The sequence below is a fragment of the Globicephala melas genome, chromosome 10 (genome assembly GCF_963455315.2).
Source record: "Globicephala melas chromosome 10, mGloMel1.2, whole genome shotgun sequence".
Lineage (NCBI taxonomy): Eukaryota > Metazoa > Chordata > Mammalia > Artiodactyla > Delphinidae > Globicephala > Globicephala melas.
Genome location: NC_083323.1, coordinates 76,163,075 through 76,179,840, shown reverse-complemented (window position 1 = coordinate 76,179,840; position 16,766 = coordinate 76,163,075). Strand labels below are relative to the sequence as shown.

Here is a 16,766-nt window from a genome sequence, read left to right as displayed (position 1 = left end):
GAGAATGGGTTTGGTGCACAATGCCCCCCTCTTTGTAAAGGAAATCAAAACATTTTTAAAGGGACATTTAAAGTCTCGATCTGGTTTATATAAGAATTATTATCCTCAAATAATGCATTTTCACAGAAATTTGTTTTTTCAGGTATATTAACTGCCTTACTCCATAGTATTCTTAAAAATATTTTTATCTAACCAATTAAAATAAATCCAGGGTCCTGAAATCCACATTTTATTTTACTAAGCCCTGATTTTTCTTATGATATTCCTACTATGCTTCTTGACATTCAGTGTTAAAGAAAATGGAACCCGGGAGATTGGGATTGACATATATACACTAATATGTATAAAATAGATAACTATTAAGAACCCGCTGTATAAAACATTAAATTAAATTATATTTTTTAAAAAAAGAAAATGGGACCCACCTGGATCTCAAGTTCTTTCACTACAAAGTCTGTTCTTTCTTTAAAATACCAAAAGTCTTGTGTTAATTTCAAAGTTTGTACAATACATTTTGGGTAACTCCAGAAAGTCATTAACTATCTTCTGATTCATGGAGAGCTCTTACTATCTTAGTAGGTAAATAAATGCAGAAAAAAACTCTGAATAATTTTGTGAATAATTCTTCCTTCCAAATGTACATATGCTTAGGTGTTACTTTTGGTAGAAAAAAGACCACTTATCCTCCTGCTGCAGCACAAGTATCAAACCTGAATAAAGATGTTCCTGACAGCTGGCTATATCTGTTTTGAACCCTATGCAAATCTTGGTTTGCACCTATTGCTTTATCATCTGTTTGGGAAATCATTGAAGATACTCAGGTTTCTAATTCAGGCAAATCTGCCATATTGAAAGCAATAGCAACTACAATCTGTACTCAATTAAAATAAAACCTATAAATATAGATAAAGAAGTACATATTTTCTTTACAAATATTATTATTCTTTTGCATGCTACAGGCATAAACTACAAAGCTATTGTAACACATCTACAATGCTGTGAACATTACCTGAGACTTTACTGTTGGTTCTTCTGCAACCACAATAACTCTGTCTCTGGGGTTTAAGATGCCACCTATTAACAATGTCCCCATATATACTTCATTGTATAGATTAACTAACAGTTATTGAACCTGCTCTGTTTCCAGTTTTCTACTATAATAGATTACTTCCATTGTGATCTAGGAAGACCAGTGTTCCAAATATCTAAATTCCAGTAAAATTCATTACTTTCAACTTAAGTTCCAAACTTAATTTCACCAAGATTTTCTCCTGACCACTTTTCTGTTGTGGTTCCAGATGTGATGAATATGTCACACAGTTGGATGAGATGCAGAGACAGTTAGCAGCTGCAGAGGATGAGAAGAAGACTCTAAACACTTTGTTACGAATGGCTATCCAGCAAAAACTCGCCCTGACCCAGCGGCTGGAGGACTTAGAGTTTGACCATGAGCAGTCCCGTCGCAGCAAAGGCAAACTTGGAAAGAGCAAGATCGGCAGCCCTAAAGTAAGTGGGGAGGCATCAGTCACCGTGCCCACCATAGACACTTACCTCCTGCATAGTCAGGGCCCACAGACACCCAACATTCGGGTCAGCAGTGGCACTCAGAGGAAAAGGTATGCATGCAGCGATCTTCATAGTATGGTGCAGTGGCCAGATTTTAGTTAACTGCAAAAGTTAATGTGCTCTTATTGTGGAGGATGGAGGAAGGAAAGGAAGGGAAAAACTGGGAGTGGGTGTATAAATGGGCCTTGCCAATGTTGGTTTTTCCAAATTAAAACCTTTGGATACTTGTGTTTATTTATTCCTTTCTGTCCCCCACACCCCATCTCTTGGTTAACCATAATATACTTTTCAAGTGTCTGTTAACATTTTTGCTGTTCCTTGTATGCATAAATATGCCTCTCCCTTACCTCCAACCTAAAAATTGGTAGACAAAAAGGTCAATATTAAGAATGAAGCTATGTTTTACATGGGTGATAGTTTTAATGGCAATGGTGCTATTTACCAGCTTCTCTCTAAGGAGGCAAGGATATGAATGTGTTCTCTTAGGGGAACTTTTGTCCGTATTCTGAAAACTGGTGACTGACTGAAAGGTGATGTCTCTATTTAGGTCAAATAGAATGGAATATGTATAGTCTTTTTCTTAAAAGCAGGTTTTTGTGCTTTTTCATTTGTTATGTGAATATTGTCCAAAAGTCACTTGTATGGTTTTTAATGGCTTGATTTTATGACCTTTTTCCAGAGTCCTGGATGTTGAATTAATTACCCTGTATATTCAGTTAATAGTAAAGTTTTTATTTTAGGAGTTTTCAGTTAAGAATCAAACAATATAAATATTTTCTATTTGTGGTTCAAACTGACTAACTATAATAAATCTCTTTTCCAGTATCCAGTACAGTTTCCAAATAGGGTTGTATCCTGGTATGGAAACTAAACATTTAGTGAAAATCTTGATTTACTTGTTAAAAAATTTTAAATGCCAATATAAATAATGTTGTCACTGGTGAGGCTTTGAAAGGTAATTAAAGTAAAACTTTTTTGTTTCCTATATGTATTTTCTTGGATCTCCTGCAAGACAATTTTCACCTTCCCTTTGTGATCAGAGCCGTCCCAGGACTTCAGGGGCTTCCTACCTACAGAATTTATTAAGAGTTCCCCCTGATCCCACCTCCACAGAATCATTTCTTCTGAAGGGCCCCCCTTCCATGAGTGAATTCATCCAAGGGCACCGGCTCAGCAAGGAAAAAAGGTTAACCGTGGCTCCACCAGGTAAACATTTTTTCCTTGGGTGCATGTGATGCAAATGATGAGTTGAATAGACAGCTCTCCCCTTCCTTCCAACCACTCACTCCCACCCATCCGCAGAGTCTAACTTTAATGACGGTGAATTCCTACGGTTAAAGTAAAAATGCCTTTATACCTCTCTTTCGGTTTCCTTCTTTACTCAGCCAGACAATCATTTCTTAGGAGTCTCCAGCGACCTCCTTTTAACAACAGTCAAGGATGGAAAATGAGAGTTGGAAGGAATGGGATAGCTGAAGGGAAACTAGCAACAGGCACAACACAGGACACACACAGTCAGGTCCTATTTGCAGTTTGGTAGCTCATAGCAATTCCATCTTGGTCAAATTTTGTCATTTTCTTCTGATCATTTTTAATGTAATTTCAGTAAAGGGAGCCATCTTTATAAAAAGCCTTTTGGGCTGATCTCCTTTTGTAGTGACTCAGAATGTCTCCTCAGTTATAGAGAATATAAAAGTAAAATCCTCTAAGGTTTTGCTCCTCAGGAACATTTAAGGTCTTAGCATAATGTTCTTAGAGTTTGTAAGCCCTTATTGATTTGTGTTTACCAGCATGCTCACAACTTACTTTAGCTTCACTGTTTAGCATTTTTCTTTTTTTTAATATTTTTTATTTTTTCTACGAAAGGTCTCAATTGAAAATGTGACTTCTGGCAGATAAAGATCATCCTTTTAGGAAATCCCTGCCTGCATGCTAACTATAGGTCAGAGGTGGTACACAGGAATTCTGTGAAACAAAATAAGCCCAAAGGCAGCTGTTATTAGGCGATTGCAGGGAATGACAAATTAAAACTAATTCTAGTTAGTTGCCAACAGTTAGAAACACAGGAGATTTCACCTGAACAGCTGTATTTCTGGGATCCCTTGAAGGATTCTGAATATCTCTGGCAGCCCTAAGTCTGCATTCATGCATGTCAGCAACCTGTTGGATCTATGTAGTGCCTGCTGCTTTTAAACAGGGCAAACTGCAGTTTACCACAGGGCCTCTCGCTCCCAATTACTTATATCCAGCCTGCTGCGCTTGTTTCTGTTATCTTCCGGCCCCTACTGTAACCTTCGAGTTTGCCACAGAATTTTTTTTTTTTTTTAATTTACTTCAATTTTACCTTAATTCCTTTTTGGAAACCTCAGCCTTTGGATCTCTAATACTGTACTTTCCTTATCTGATTCATAAGTCAGCCTACTGATTGGGATTAAAAGATATGGTGTGGAAATTTATAGCAGAAGTTAAACATTCTAAGAATGTTTGAGGACATAGGTAGTGATAAGGAGTTAGAAGAGCCTTAACAGCCAAAATGTACACCTAAAACAAAAGGCAACAACTCTCCTGGATGTTCCTCCTTTCATAACTCTTATCCTCTTCTTTTAGACCCCTTTGGAAGTATCTGTGAGTCACCAAAGTGGTCCTGTTTCATCAGGACACCTAACTTAAATAAAACCCACAGGTCTTTTTGTGTTCCAACTGGACTTAGTAGCACTCTCTTCTAGAAGTTAGAAAATAAATTCTGTGATTAGTAAGTAACCCTATTGTATTTTAATTTTAAAAGTGACATATCAATAAGATTAAAATTAATAATATTAATAACTATTTTCATTTTATGTATGACTATTTGATGCTTGTTTACATTAATATCTATTTTACATCATTGTCATTACATTGTGGAAACCACTAACAGATATCATAAACTTTTCTATGTTACTGCCTAGTCTTATTTTTATTTTTAAAGGTTGTAACGTAGATTCTATTTCAGATATTGTTATTGCATTAATCACTACTTCCTCTCTTGTTAGCCTCTGAGATGGTTTTCCATTATTTGTTATAAGATTCTATTAGGAATAGCATGCATTCAACTTCTCATCTATTTCATTTTCTTCTCAAGAGTGAGATCACTGAGTTAAAGTATGAACATCTTTATGTTTTTTGCTCCATTTTGATGTGCTGTCAAAAAGGGCATATCATGTACTAAAAGTCCAACATTTTCACACATTGACTCTTTCTACAACTTTATAGACACTGTACACATCTTGCAACTCTAAGGCTAGTTAGCATACATGAATGAGAATACTCTTATGTGGTCTTAAATTCTTTAGTGTTGAATAATGAGAAAATGCCATAGGCCTTAGGAATGATTGCTATATACAAGATTAGAGAGAGAAATAATGTGGAATTCAGAATCGTCATTAGGCCAGAAAATCATTTTAATGACAACTTAGCATATTGATAAACCTTATATTTTTAACCATTTATTTGAAGTTAAAATAATAAAAGCAGGAAGGAAGTAAAGCTGTTATTATAGCCTGAAGAATTTTTAACTGGATATCATGGAACCAATCAGATTAATCGTTAATAAATTCTTAAATCAACCCAGCAACATTTTCTAAAAGGTTCTGGTTAAATGAATTACTATAGAAACTGACTAGCCAGCTACACCAAATTGTAGCTTCTAAAAATATTTGCACTATTGACAATATACATTATTTTTCCTAGGCTGAACTATATTGTATAAAACATATTAAACATTATTTGATGCTTTTACTATATAAAATGTTTTCATTAAGCTGAGGAAGGGAAAATATGCCATATATATTCAGTCCTATGTCCTATGCAAGAAATATCTTAAACCCATGGGAAATAATAGGTTTTATGAGTTTAATATGTTATTATTATAAATTTACTTGCTGGTAACAATATATATTCATCACTTTTTTTTTTTCCATACGCGGGCCTCTCACTGTTGTGGCCTCTCCTGTTGCGGACGCGCAGGCTCAGTGGCCATGGCTCACAGGCCCAGCTGCTCAGCGACATGTGGGATCTTCCCGGACCGGGGCATGAACCCGTGTCCCCTGCATCGGTAGGCGGACTCTCAACCACTGCGCCACCAGGGAAGCCCCAAAAATATTTTAATATATCTTTTTAGGTGATTTTAATTATTCTAATCAGAAGTGTAAGGAACGGCAGCAAAAACGGAGGGGAGCTTAAACAAGCTTTATTTGGGAACGCTCCCGGGCGAGGTTCACTGGTCAGAGAGAAAGGCGCCAGAGAAGTCGCGCCCGGCTGCGGGCGCGAACAAAATTTATAGGGGTGGACGCAGGGGAGGCGCTTGTTGTGTGAAGCAGCCCCCTTTTTTGGTAATCTTTCGGGTGTTGTGGCAATGTCAGGTATCGGTTGCATCAGCCTCAGAGCCGTTGGTTCCGCCCCTCGGGGAGCGGGAAGACAGGGGCCGAGTGGAAAGTCCCGGGTCTGTTTCCTGGGCAGGTGGAAAGTCCCGGGCTGATGCCACTCGTGGGTTCGGCTGCATCAACCACCCTGGGGGGGCTTCCGTCTGACTCCCTGAGCCCTTCCCCGGACCTGCTGGCCTTACAAGCAGATATATAGGTTGTTTTCTATTGTGGATCATTGAAGTAATTAAATCAATAAAATGATATTAGTTTGTTTTGGATCCTTTGGTTGAGGAATTGGAAGAGGTATAAATCTCATTTAACTTTTAAAACAGTTACATAAACAGAACACAAAATATTACCATATATAAGGAATATTTTCAAATAGATTTTGCTTCTATGAGATGGTAAGCAGAAACCACATCTTCAAGGCAGAATTTCTTAATTTCTGGGAAATCAGTTCTAGGATAGGGCATTGATTTTCAAAATTAGTAGAATGTTTTGTGCTAATTTGTTAGTACATTGTACTGATTGATTTCCAATATTACTAAAACCTTGTGGAGGAAAATTCTGGCTATGGCTCTCTCTCTGCTACCTCAGCCCCTGAAATCCCAGAGTTTCCAGCCATGGCTTGTTGACTTTCTTGTTCTTGACTTTATCCTTATCTAGCATACAAACTCCAGCATCCTCCCCCATGTGCCTACTAGAGCTTTGATGAACTTGAATCAAAAGGGGCCCTTCTGATATCAGCAAGTTTGCAATCAGGCAGCAGATAGTATATTTTCATAATATCAGTGGTTATTTTGTAGCCAACGTTGTATCTCAGTGCCTTCACTACCTAGGCCTATATAATTAATAAAAACTTACAATTTAATCAACAATTTAAATCAGTCTACCAGAATATGTGAAAGGAATCTATGCAGTTCATAGGCCAGAGATGTTATGTCTGTAGTAAAGACCTAAATGCATCATTTGTACAAGTGAATTAGGGACCCAATTGCAACATGTAGGGCGGGGGAGTGCTTCCCCACACCGAGCAATTCTTTGACACCAGCTGGGTGCCCTATGATTCAACTCAATTCTGACACTATCTACCCGGAGATGGCATCAGATTCCACGGGTTGAGGACTGAGTCCTACAAGACTGCCCCACCCCCCACTTCATACGCCAGTTGCAAGCCCGGGTCATTACCTGTGTTTCTGACCCACTGCAATAGATTGGGCTTCCCACGACCCCTCCTTGGACTCCAGGCGCCAGTCCAAAGTCCAGGTTGTTACCTTACTTCTGAACTACTGGCTATAAATCAGAGGTTCCCATGACCCGCTCTTCAGATTCAATTAATTTCCTACTTTCTTGATCACCAGTTTAGTATAAGAGGATGTAACTCAGGGAGAGCCAGACAGAAGAGATGTGGAGGGCAAGGAATGGGGATAGGCGCACAGCTTTTTTTGCCTCCTCTCCTAGAGCGACACTCTTCCCCCAGTCTCCGCGTGTTCACCAACCCAGAAGCTCTGTGAACCCTGTCCTTTCGGATTTTTATGGAGGCTTCATTAAAGATGCATGAGTTTGATTAAATTCTTGGCCGCTGGGTGATTGATTCAACCTTCAGCCTCTCCCTGGAAAGTCAGGTGTTGAAAGTTCCAACTCTAATTCTGTGGTTGGTTCTCCTGGCAACCAGCCTCCACCCTTAGGTGGGGTCCTAAAGTCATTTCATTAACACAACAAGAGGCACTTTTGTCATTCTCAGCACTTAAGAAATTCCAAGGGTTTGGGGAGCTAAGGGTCAGGAATCCTGGACGAAGACCAAATATACATTTCTTATAAATCACAATATCGAAACAGGATACAAAGAAATCTGAAACTTGAAAAAGCAAGTTTGAACTCCCTTCTTGAAGTAATAGCCTAAGCAGTTTGCTCCTCGTGAACCTGTGCTTTCCTTGTAGGAGCTTTTTCTCTTGAATGTTCTGCTTCCTGTCCCTCCCTAGCTCTCTCTTTTCCTCGCTCCTTCCCTTTCTCTGAAACCATTACTGAACTAATGTGAAAGAATGGTATTGTTTTGAAATCTGAAAATTTTCTATATTTTAGATCTTAATGATTTTTAAAGCAGCTCATAAATGTATTAACCTTAGTATGTAGTCACCCCTTTAGTAATAGATACAAACACGTTCATTAGTGAAAATTGTCTTTACGTTTCCGTATATTCAAACAGTAAACATGTATTTGTGTTTGTTGTATTGCAAAGCCTATGTTCTTAAATATGTACCAAAACCACATTTCTTTCATTAACTCATTTCCTCATTCGTCAAAATTTAACAAAATATATTGTGCATCTACTATGTGTCAGGTACTTTTTTTGGCTTTTGGTATAATGTGATGATATTCAAGTAAAACATCACCTCTGTTCTCCCCTTTAAGGGGAAGTAGATAAGCAAATAAGTAATGATATTAATAAATGTTCCTGGTAAATAGAAGAGTTGGAGTGGTGAGGAAATCCTCGCAGAAGAAATGCAAGCACTGGTCATGGTAGGTAACTGTAGACCTTAATAGGCAGAAGGTATGTTGCCGAGTCCAAGTTCGCTCTGCTTGCCGCACGGCAGACCAGTAAATCAAGAGACGAGGTGTTGAGGCAAGGAATAATGACTTTATTCGAAAAGCCGACAGACCGAGAAGATGGCAGACTAGGATCCCCAAAAAACAATCTTATCGGGGTCTGGATGCCAGTTTCTTTTATGGAACAGAGAGGGGGAGGAGGTGAGGAAGTAAAGTAAAAAGACCATGTATCTTGCAAAATAGGAGGGGATGTGTTAATTTCTTCTTTCCTGCAGCCATTCACAGGTGGGCAGGGTCAGATTGTCTTCCTGTGAGCTGAACAAAGGCACTTTACTTGATGTTCGGGCAGAGGGGCAGGGTTCCCTGAGGCAGGCCATTATGCATGATTATAATAACAAAAGCAATGAAAAGCAAAGTTTAAAGTCAAAGAAACAGATCTAACATGGAGTCCGATTTAGCTCTTCCCTGTTACAGTTCCCCACTGTCAATGTCTATTCCATAATCTTGTGGAAAAGGGGCGATGACCATTCTAACTGTTTCTTGCTGCGTCTCGTCACATGGATCTTTCTGGGAATGTCCACCATAGGTGCCAGTTGTTTCGAATGTTGAGATTTGTCTTTAAGGAATTTAGGGCTTTTCTATGTATGGGAAGATGCAAGAGGCTGGGCTCACTGAAATCATTCCTTTGATATGTGCCTCAGCTATCTGGGGCCTGTATCCTGTATTTTCACATTCTGAGTTTCCTCAGGGCTCACTGTGGGGAGTGGCTGTAGTCTGATGGCTGCTAGATGGCAGGTATTCTTCTCCTTCCCTTTCCTCAGGGCTCACTGGCTCACATTGGAGGGCTGCAATCACTGATGCCATTTCTCAGATCCTCCCCTCTTGGTCAGAAATTTGAGCAATATTTGGGAGACATTTCATGATCAAATTTTGTCCCACAGCGCTGGGAAGTTCATCCCAGATCAGGTGAAAATTCTTGATATGCCACTCCAGGTGCTAGTTTTTGGATTAGGCCCTATTGATAATTAAAGATTCTCCAGATCCTCTAATTATGATCCAGGAGACATTTTCCCTTGTTTCTTCTACCCATACCTAGAATCACACTGTAATTATTTTGTTATAAATGTGATCTATTTCCTCAAGATGTTTAGGCATAGAGGTTTTGTTGGAGGCCTGGTTACACACTGGGTACTGTAAGAGACAGCAATCTTATAAAGTAGGATATAAGTAAATGCAGCTGGTAACACTGACGAAGACATGGTGCAGCAGGGAGGCACAAACAATTTGGAAACAAAGAACACATTAAAACAATGATTAGTATAACTAGTTGTAATCCAGTTGCAAGAATTAGCGACCAAAGGAACCATAACTGATTTAATGAGCCACTTGCAGTTTCACTGTACTGGCCATGTATGCAGAGCTTAATCTTTGAGACAAGCATATGCTACTGGCAGGATCAACCAGGTAGAGATAAAAAGATAAATGTTTCATCTTTGTTTACAAAGGCATACTTTATCAACTTGTTGTAGGTCACAGCATAAGAGAAAAGGTTTTTTTCTGAAAAACAAAGAATAAAGCCAGTATATTTTCCAAAGTCATAAAGTTATAAATCATATTTACCAGTTCATTCAGTCACATGTAATTAATTCCTGTTGATCTGGGTGAAGTAATCAGGTTTTCCATTAGGTTTGTCATTTGTTACCCAGTCCAGTGATATTATCTAAAGGCTATCAGAAACTAATTGTTAAAAAGTTCCTTTTATGAGTCTTCTTGAAGATCTTCATTTTGTAAAAACATCAGGACAAAACTTAAAGTAGCCTGGTTAAAGATTGGAATACGGACTTCCTTGGTGGCGCAGTGGTTAAGAATCCGCCTGCCAATGCAGGGGACATGGGTTTGAGCCCTGGTCCAGGAAGATCCCACATGCTGCGGAGCAACTAAGCCCGTGCGCCACAACTACTGAGCCTGTGCTCTAGAGCCCGCGAGCCACAACTACTGAGCCCGCATGCCACAACTACTGAAGTTAACACGCCTAGAGCCCGTGCTCCGCAACAAGAGAAGCCACCGCAATGAGAAGCCCGCACACCGCAACGAAGAGTAGCCCCTGCTCACTGCAACTAGAGAAAGCCCACGCACAGCAATGAAAACCCAACAGAGCCAAAAATAAATAAATTTATAAATTAATTAATTAATTAATTTAGTTAATCCTGACCATATATAAAACTTTCTCAGTAAAATGTAATTCCATTCCTCATACCTTAACTGAAAACACACATTCTACCATACTGAAATGTTTTATTATTTTCAGTAGCTTTAAATATAAATTAGAACCCCTGACTCTTAAAAACCTTAATTTCTAGTGAAAACCAAGAGGCAAGTAATAGTTACCAAAACCTGGAGAGACTATCTTAGATTATTTTTAGAACATAATTATTCTTATAGAGTTTACCTAAAAGCTCTTATCTCGTTATTTACTTTAAAGTTTCATCATATCAAGTTATTTTTCTGGCTGACAAATTTGCAACAGATATAAGATTTCATTTAACTTCTATTAAACCTAGGTCCAGTGAAAGTATTATACTTAATGTTGATGACTCTAAAGACATGTCTACATTAATTAGATCAATAAACGTAAACAATAATATCAGGTATTAATTTAATACTGAATATTTCTCAGTTCACATGAACCTGAAATTCACTTAGCTTAATTTCTCTTGTATTTAGAATTGTTTGATTTGTAAGCGCTTACTTTTCTTTAAGCCAATTAAATAGAGCTCATTTACAAGCTAACCTCAGCAATGTTATCCAAAGACAAAGACACACACAAACACACAAACAGAGAGACCTCATGGTTCTCATTTCAAAATTTCAGCCCCGAGTCAGGTACAGCCATGTAAAACCCATCAGTTTACAGAGAGTTTGGATTAAAGTTGGGTTTCTGGCAGATGGAAACCATTCAAGCTCCCTTGTCTAGATGGCTAAATCTTAAAAGACACTTAGGATTTCTATTTATCTTTGACAAGTCAATTTCTAAATTACTTTACCCTCTTTTCAAAATTTGCATTTTAAAAAGATGGCAGAGATGAGGGTTCCTGAGAAGACCAAATAGGACATTTGCATCTCAAAAATACAGGCAAGTTTCTCCTAGGATGACTTTGTTTCCTTCTCTGGGGTTTCCACGGCCACCATCTGTAGGCTTAAAGCTTGCTCCAGTGAGACCCTGATGTCAGGCTGTTCTGGCGAAAAAGTTACTTGAGCATTTAATTTACAAAGGCGACCTCGTCCCAAAACGGGTATTGGACACTCTGGCATATATAAGAAGCTATGTTTCAGGGTGAGGTCCCCTAGTTGGCATTCTAGATGTTTAAGAACGAATGGTTTTGTACTTCTCCAGAAACTCTCGTGACCCAGATAGACTGAGATGTTTTCTGTGCCACCTTCGTGTTTACCACGGAATATGTGGCACCCGTATCTATTAGAAAGTCAACAAACTTGCTCGCCACTGTCAAAACTATCCGGGGCTCCTGAGGGGAAATTAGAATCAGACGCCTCAAGTCTAAGGGAGTACCCTGGCCACTTACAGGATGTCAGCACAAGGGAAATTGCCCTTCTGTGGAAATGGCTACCAGTCCAAATTGGGTGCCCTGTCGGGTCTTAGATTGTGATACTGAACCAGGTCCCTGTGCCTCGGGTGTTAACACAGAAAATTTTATTCGATCCCTCTGGGTAGGGGAAACAGGAGGCAGTGAAAGGAGTGAATATGTTGGTGGCATGGGGGCAGTTGGAACAACTGCTGGTGCAGCCTGCTTGGCCAGTGGGGAAGTTGTATGAGCCAGAGGAGAGTTTAGGTTTTGGAGTACCATGTCCCCACTCTCATTTTCTCCCTCTTCCCCTTGCAGAACAGGTTCCCCTTTGGGTTTCCTTTTAGATCGCTGCACCATAAGGTGGCAGTCCTCTGACTCCTTTTCCTCCTGATGCAATAGCATAAATACTTCTACATATGGAATCTCATTTCTTTTCCCTGTTCTTTTGCAAAACACTTCTACTGCGAGATCGTATAACAATTGAGTGAGCCATTCAGGGGCCATAGCTCTTCTGATCCTAACATATATTGGGTCCACACCCTATTACAATAGTATATATATCTTTCTTAGTCATAGGCTCATGGCTGTGTTTTACCCAGTTATCTAATATATGCCCCAAAGGGCTCTCCTTTGGGAGAGATGGAGTATTTCCCATTTTTATGTTTGATAACACCAAAACACAAAAGACGCAAATTCCAACACAAAAGGCACAAATTCCAACACTGATGCACACAAAACCAAAACCAAACCCAATAAACTGGTTCCCAAAAAAATCCAATGACAATTCCTCTCTCCAACAGGGTACCCCAACCAAAGAGATTGGCTTGTCCCATAAAGGAAAAGCCCAAATTGAGGGGTGTAATATATTCCCGGTGTGCACGCCAGAGCGACTTACCCTCCAAAATCGAGCCTGTCAACTCATAGAAGTTTGTCGGTTCCTTGCTTCATCTGCCAAACGCTGGGGTAACCAGTGCTGTTTCAGGGAGTTTTGAAGGAAAGATCCTCAGGACAAATGGTCCCGGCAGCTGCTAGGACCTTGCCCCAATATTCTCTGATCAGGGCCTTCTAGCCACGAGCAGCAAGGCTCCTGGCTGGCTAAGCCAAATTTGTTACTGAGTCCAATCTCGCTCTGCTTGCTCTGCTCGCTACCCAACGGGCCAATAAATTGGGAGACGAGGTGTTGAGACAAGGAATAATGACCTTATTCGGAAAGCTGGCAGACCAAGAAGATGGCAGACTAGGGTCCCCAAAAAACCGTCTTACTGGGGACTGGATGCCAGTTTCTTTTATAGAGCAGAAAGGGGGAGGAGGTGAGGAAGTAAAGTAAAAAGGCCATTTATCTTGCAAAATTTCTTTTCTGTAGCGATTCACAGGTGGGCAGGGTCAGATTGTCTCCCTGTGAGCTGAACTAAGGCACTTTAATTTAACATTGGGGCAGAGGCGCAGGGTTCCCTGAGGCAGACCGTTATGTATGATTATAATTACAAAAGCAATAAAAAGCAAAGGTTAAAGTCAAAGAAACAGATCCAACATGGAGTCCGATATAGCTCTTCCCTGTTACAGGTGGGGGTGCAGGTGTGGGTAATGAGAAAAGCCTTATAGGAAAGGAAGTCAGCTTGCACAAAGGCCATGAGCTTGGTGCTAGAAACTGCAGCAGGACTTGGGAGTGATGGAAAATGACACTGGAAAGGCAGGCAGGGACTTGAAAACAGAGGGCCAGGTTAGTGAGAGCAGACTTTATTCCAAGGGCACAGGTAACAGTTTTAAGAAGAGGAGCAGATTTTTAGTATATAAGATCACCCTGACAGCGAGGTGGAGAATGGATTAGATGTAGGTAATGTTACCCGAAAAATTGGGTTCACCTCTTGGTGGGTGTCCAGCCAAAAGATACAATCAAGCCAAAGAATGGGAGAAGGAAGGATTTATTACTTGCCACAAGTAAGGAAAACACCAGGGATCTTTCCCAGAGCAGTGTCTCCCCAAACAGCAAAATTGGGGAAGTTTTAACAACAAGCATATTCATGAAGGGGCTTGGTTGAGTCCAAGCTTTAGTTGATTGAAGTCAGGAGGGTCAGAAAAGGTCAACATCATCGTCCCTTAGGTTCCAGTTGATCTTGTGGTTAAGTACTTCAAGCTAATCTTTACCATTGAAGCAAAACTGGGAGTTTTTACAACTGAAATATTATGTTTGCTATTGTTACTTCTCTTGCCTGATAACAGGCAATGTTTCTGCATTCTTTTGTTCCCTTAAGATTACTGAGAACTGTTCAAGGCTAGGCTTAGATCATAAAATGGCTTAGGGCAGGGCTTCCCTGGTGGCGCAGTGGTTGAGAGTCCGCCTGCCGATGCAGGGGACATGGGTTCGTGCCCCGGTCCGGGAGGATCCCACATGCCACGGAGCGGCTGGGCCCGTGAGCCATGGCCGCTGAGCCTGCGCATCCGGAGCCTGTGCTACGCAACGGGAGAGGCCACAGCAGTGAGAGGCCCGCGTACCGCAAAAAAAAAAAAAAAAGGCTTCTCTTAAGTCAAGAAAGCCATGCCTGGTTCTCTTTCTCCTGGAAGCCCCTGCCCCTAACTGCTTACAGTAACACCTGACGTAAAGAAGCAACTATAGAGTCTAATGAAATGTGAAATGAGAGGTGGTGGAGACTCGGAATCAAAACTGTGAGGAATATGAATGTTTACAAGTGTTTGAAATCAAAGAAGTTCAGCTCTACGCAAAAGCCAGCGTGTCCTGTGTACATACATCCTGCTCTAACTGCCTGTGCTTCTTCATCCTCCCGTGGTTTGTCTGTGGAAGGAGCTCGGTGAATGCTAACTGAGCTGACTTCCTGAACTAACAGCCTCAGTGGTTTTTTGCCTAAAGTGTGTTTTTTCCTATAGAGGCCTCTCCATTTTTGTGTGTTCCACTTCCCCATATACTTTCGTTTTCCACAGGATTCAATTCTTGAAATAGTAGGAGTGAACAGCATTCTGTTGAAACTTGTAATCGTTTAGGGTTGTATTTGCTTTTAACATAGCTTCTACAGAGTTTTCCCCGGCAGAGGAAGGCTTGAGCATTTTCTCATGCTACAGCATGTTGCCCTTAGTTTGGAATCTGCTAAAACAAAAGTTAATTCAAAAATACTAATTCACAAAATTACCAACCACATGTTTAAAAATACATTTTTCTGTCTTGCCCCAGTGTAATATGCAATCAAAAATTTGTTTAAAAAATTTTGTTCAAATTTTAGTGAATCATGTATGCTGCAAGAGTATTTTTCTCTTCTTCTGGGTTAGCTCTGATTCATTTTACAGTGGAAATTTGCAACACCCTTAAATTTTGTTTCAATTCTTTCAGTGTTTCTTCAAGTAGCAATTCCATTTTTACAGGAAGTCTTTTAGTATAGAATGATCTTTGGTTGGAATGTGCGAAGAATGTCATCTGAGAGTTATATCTCTTCTTTAGATTCTGTCCATCTCTATAATGACAGATAGCTAATTGAAAACTGCTAAATACAGGAATTTATCTCATTTTTTTTTCAAATAGCTCCATATTTGCTTTGTTTAGATAAATATCAAATATCCTCCAGTTTAAGAGGAGTGTTTTGATTTTCATCCAGATAACTAGTTTCATATAAATATATTTTGGAATTTTAAGATTTTTTTCCCTTCCTTGTTTTCTTTTGCAAAGGTTTTAAGCTAGATGTCTCATATATACCAGTCTTTCTATCGTGTGCATAAATGCACAAAAATTATAAAGAGTTTTCTGATCCCTTGTCTCCATCGGGTAGAATTAGCCGCTTTGTCCTCTACTCCTCACTATAGACAGTACAGTCACAGTTTGTCTTAAAATCAGATTTCTCTATGAGTCTGTAAGCTTTTGGGCAGAAATCTTGCCTCTTTTAATCCCCAGGATCTTACACTGTACCTGGCACATAGTAGGCCCTCAGTTTATTGGATAATTGGTAATTAGTCCAAATTTTCTACAGTATCTCAAAATATACAGCTTTCATATTCATCTCTATATGTAGTTCTTCTGATATACAGAATTATAATGCATTTCAGATGTAGTTTAAAGTAGGTGATGTAATAAAATCTATATATAAAAATTGCGTTTGGAAAATTTTCAAATGAGTCATTTCTCTTACTATTTAATATAGGCAGCATATGTATCATTTGAAGTTTCTTTGGTTATTTTAACATATTATGCCTAAAAATCAAGGCAATTATAAGAAAATATTCACTTTTCTTTGGCCACGCCCCGCGGCTCGTGGGACCTTAGTTCCCCGACCGGGATCAAACCTGTGCCCCCTGCAGTGGAAGCATGGAGTCCTAACCCTTGGACTGGTGGAGAATTCCCCTGAAAATATTCACTTTAGAGGGCAAAATTTATGAACCCATGTAATACAGACCAAAATGTTGCATATAAATATATAGGCTTTCCTTACATATTACTTTCTCTTAATCTTTTCTTTAATAAATTTATTTATTTATTTATTTATTATTTATTTATTTTTGGCTGTTTGGGTCTTCGTTGTTGTGCGTGGGCTTTCTCTCGTTGCGGCGAGTGGAGGCTACTCTTCGTTGCGGTGCACGGGCTTCTCATTGTGGTGGCTTCTCCTGTTGGGTAGCACAGACTCTAGGCGTGCAGGCTTCAGTAGCTGTGGCTCGTGGGCTCTAAAGCACA

General features: G+C 39.7%; 1 protein-coding gene across 5 annotated transcripts in view; it reads left to right on the top strand.

Annotated features, from left to right (window-relative positions):
• BICD1 (BICD cargo adaptor 1) overlaps nt 1-16,766 on the top strand; it is a 203,959-nt gene that overhangs the window by 163,685 nt on the left and 23,508 nt on the right. For 2 of the 5 annotated variants that reach the window (XM_030830415.3, XM_060305638.2), the window contains exons 7-8: nt 1,299-1,616; nt 2,579-2,772. In XM_030830415.3, the coding sequence (XP_030686275.1) occupies nt 1,299-1,616; nt 2,579-2,772 (512 nt within the window). Of the gene's footprint in view, nt 1-1,298; nt 1,617-2,578; nt 2,773-16,766 lie in introns of those variants that run through there. The other 3 variants (XM_030830417.3, XM_070046519.1, XM_030830418.3) reach the window with 2 other exon arrangements.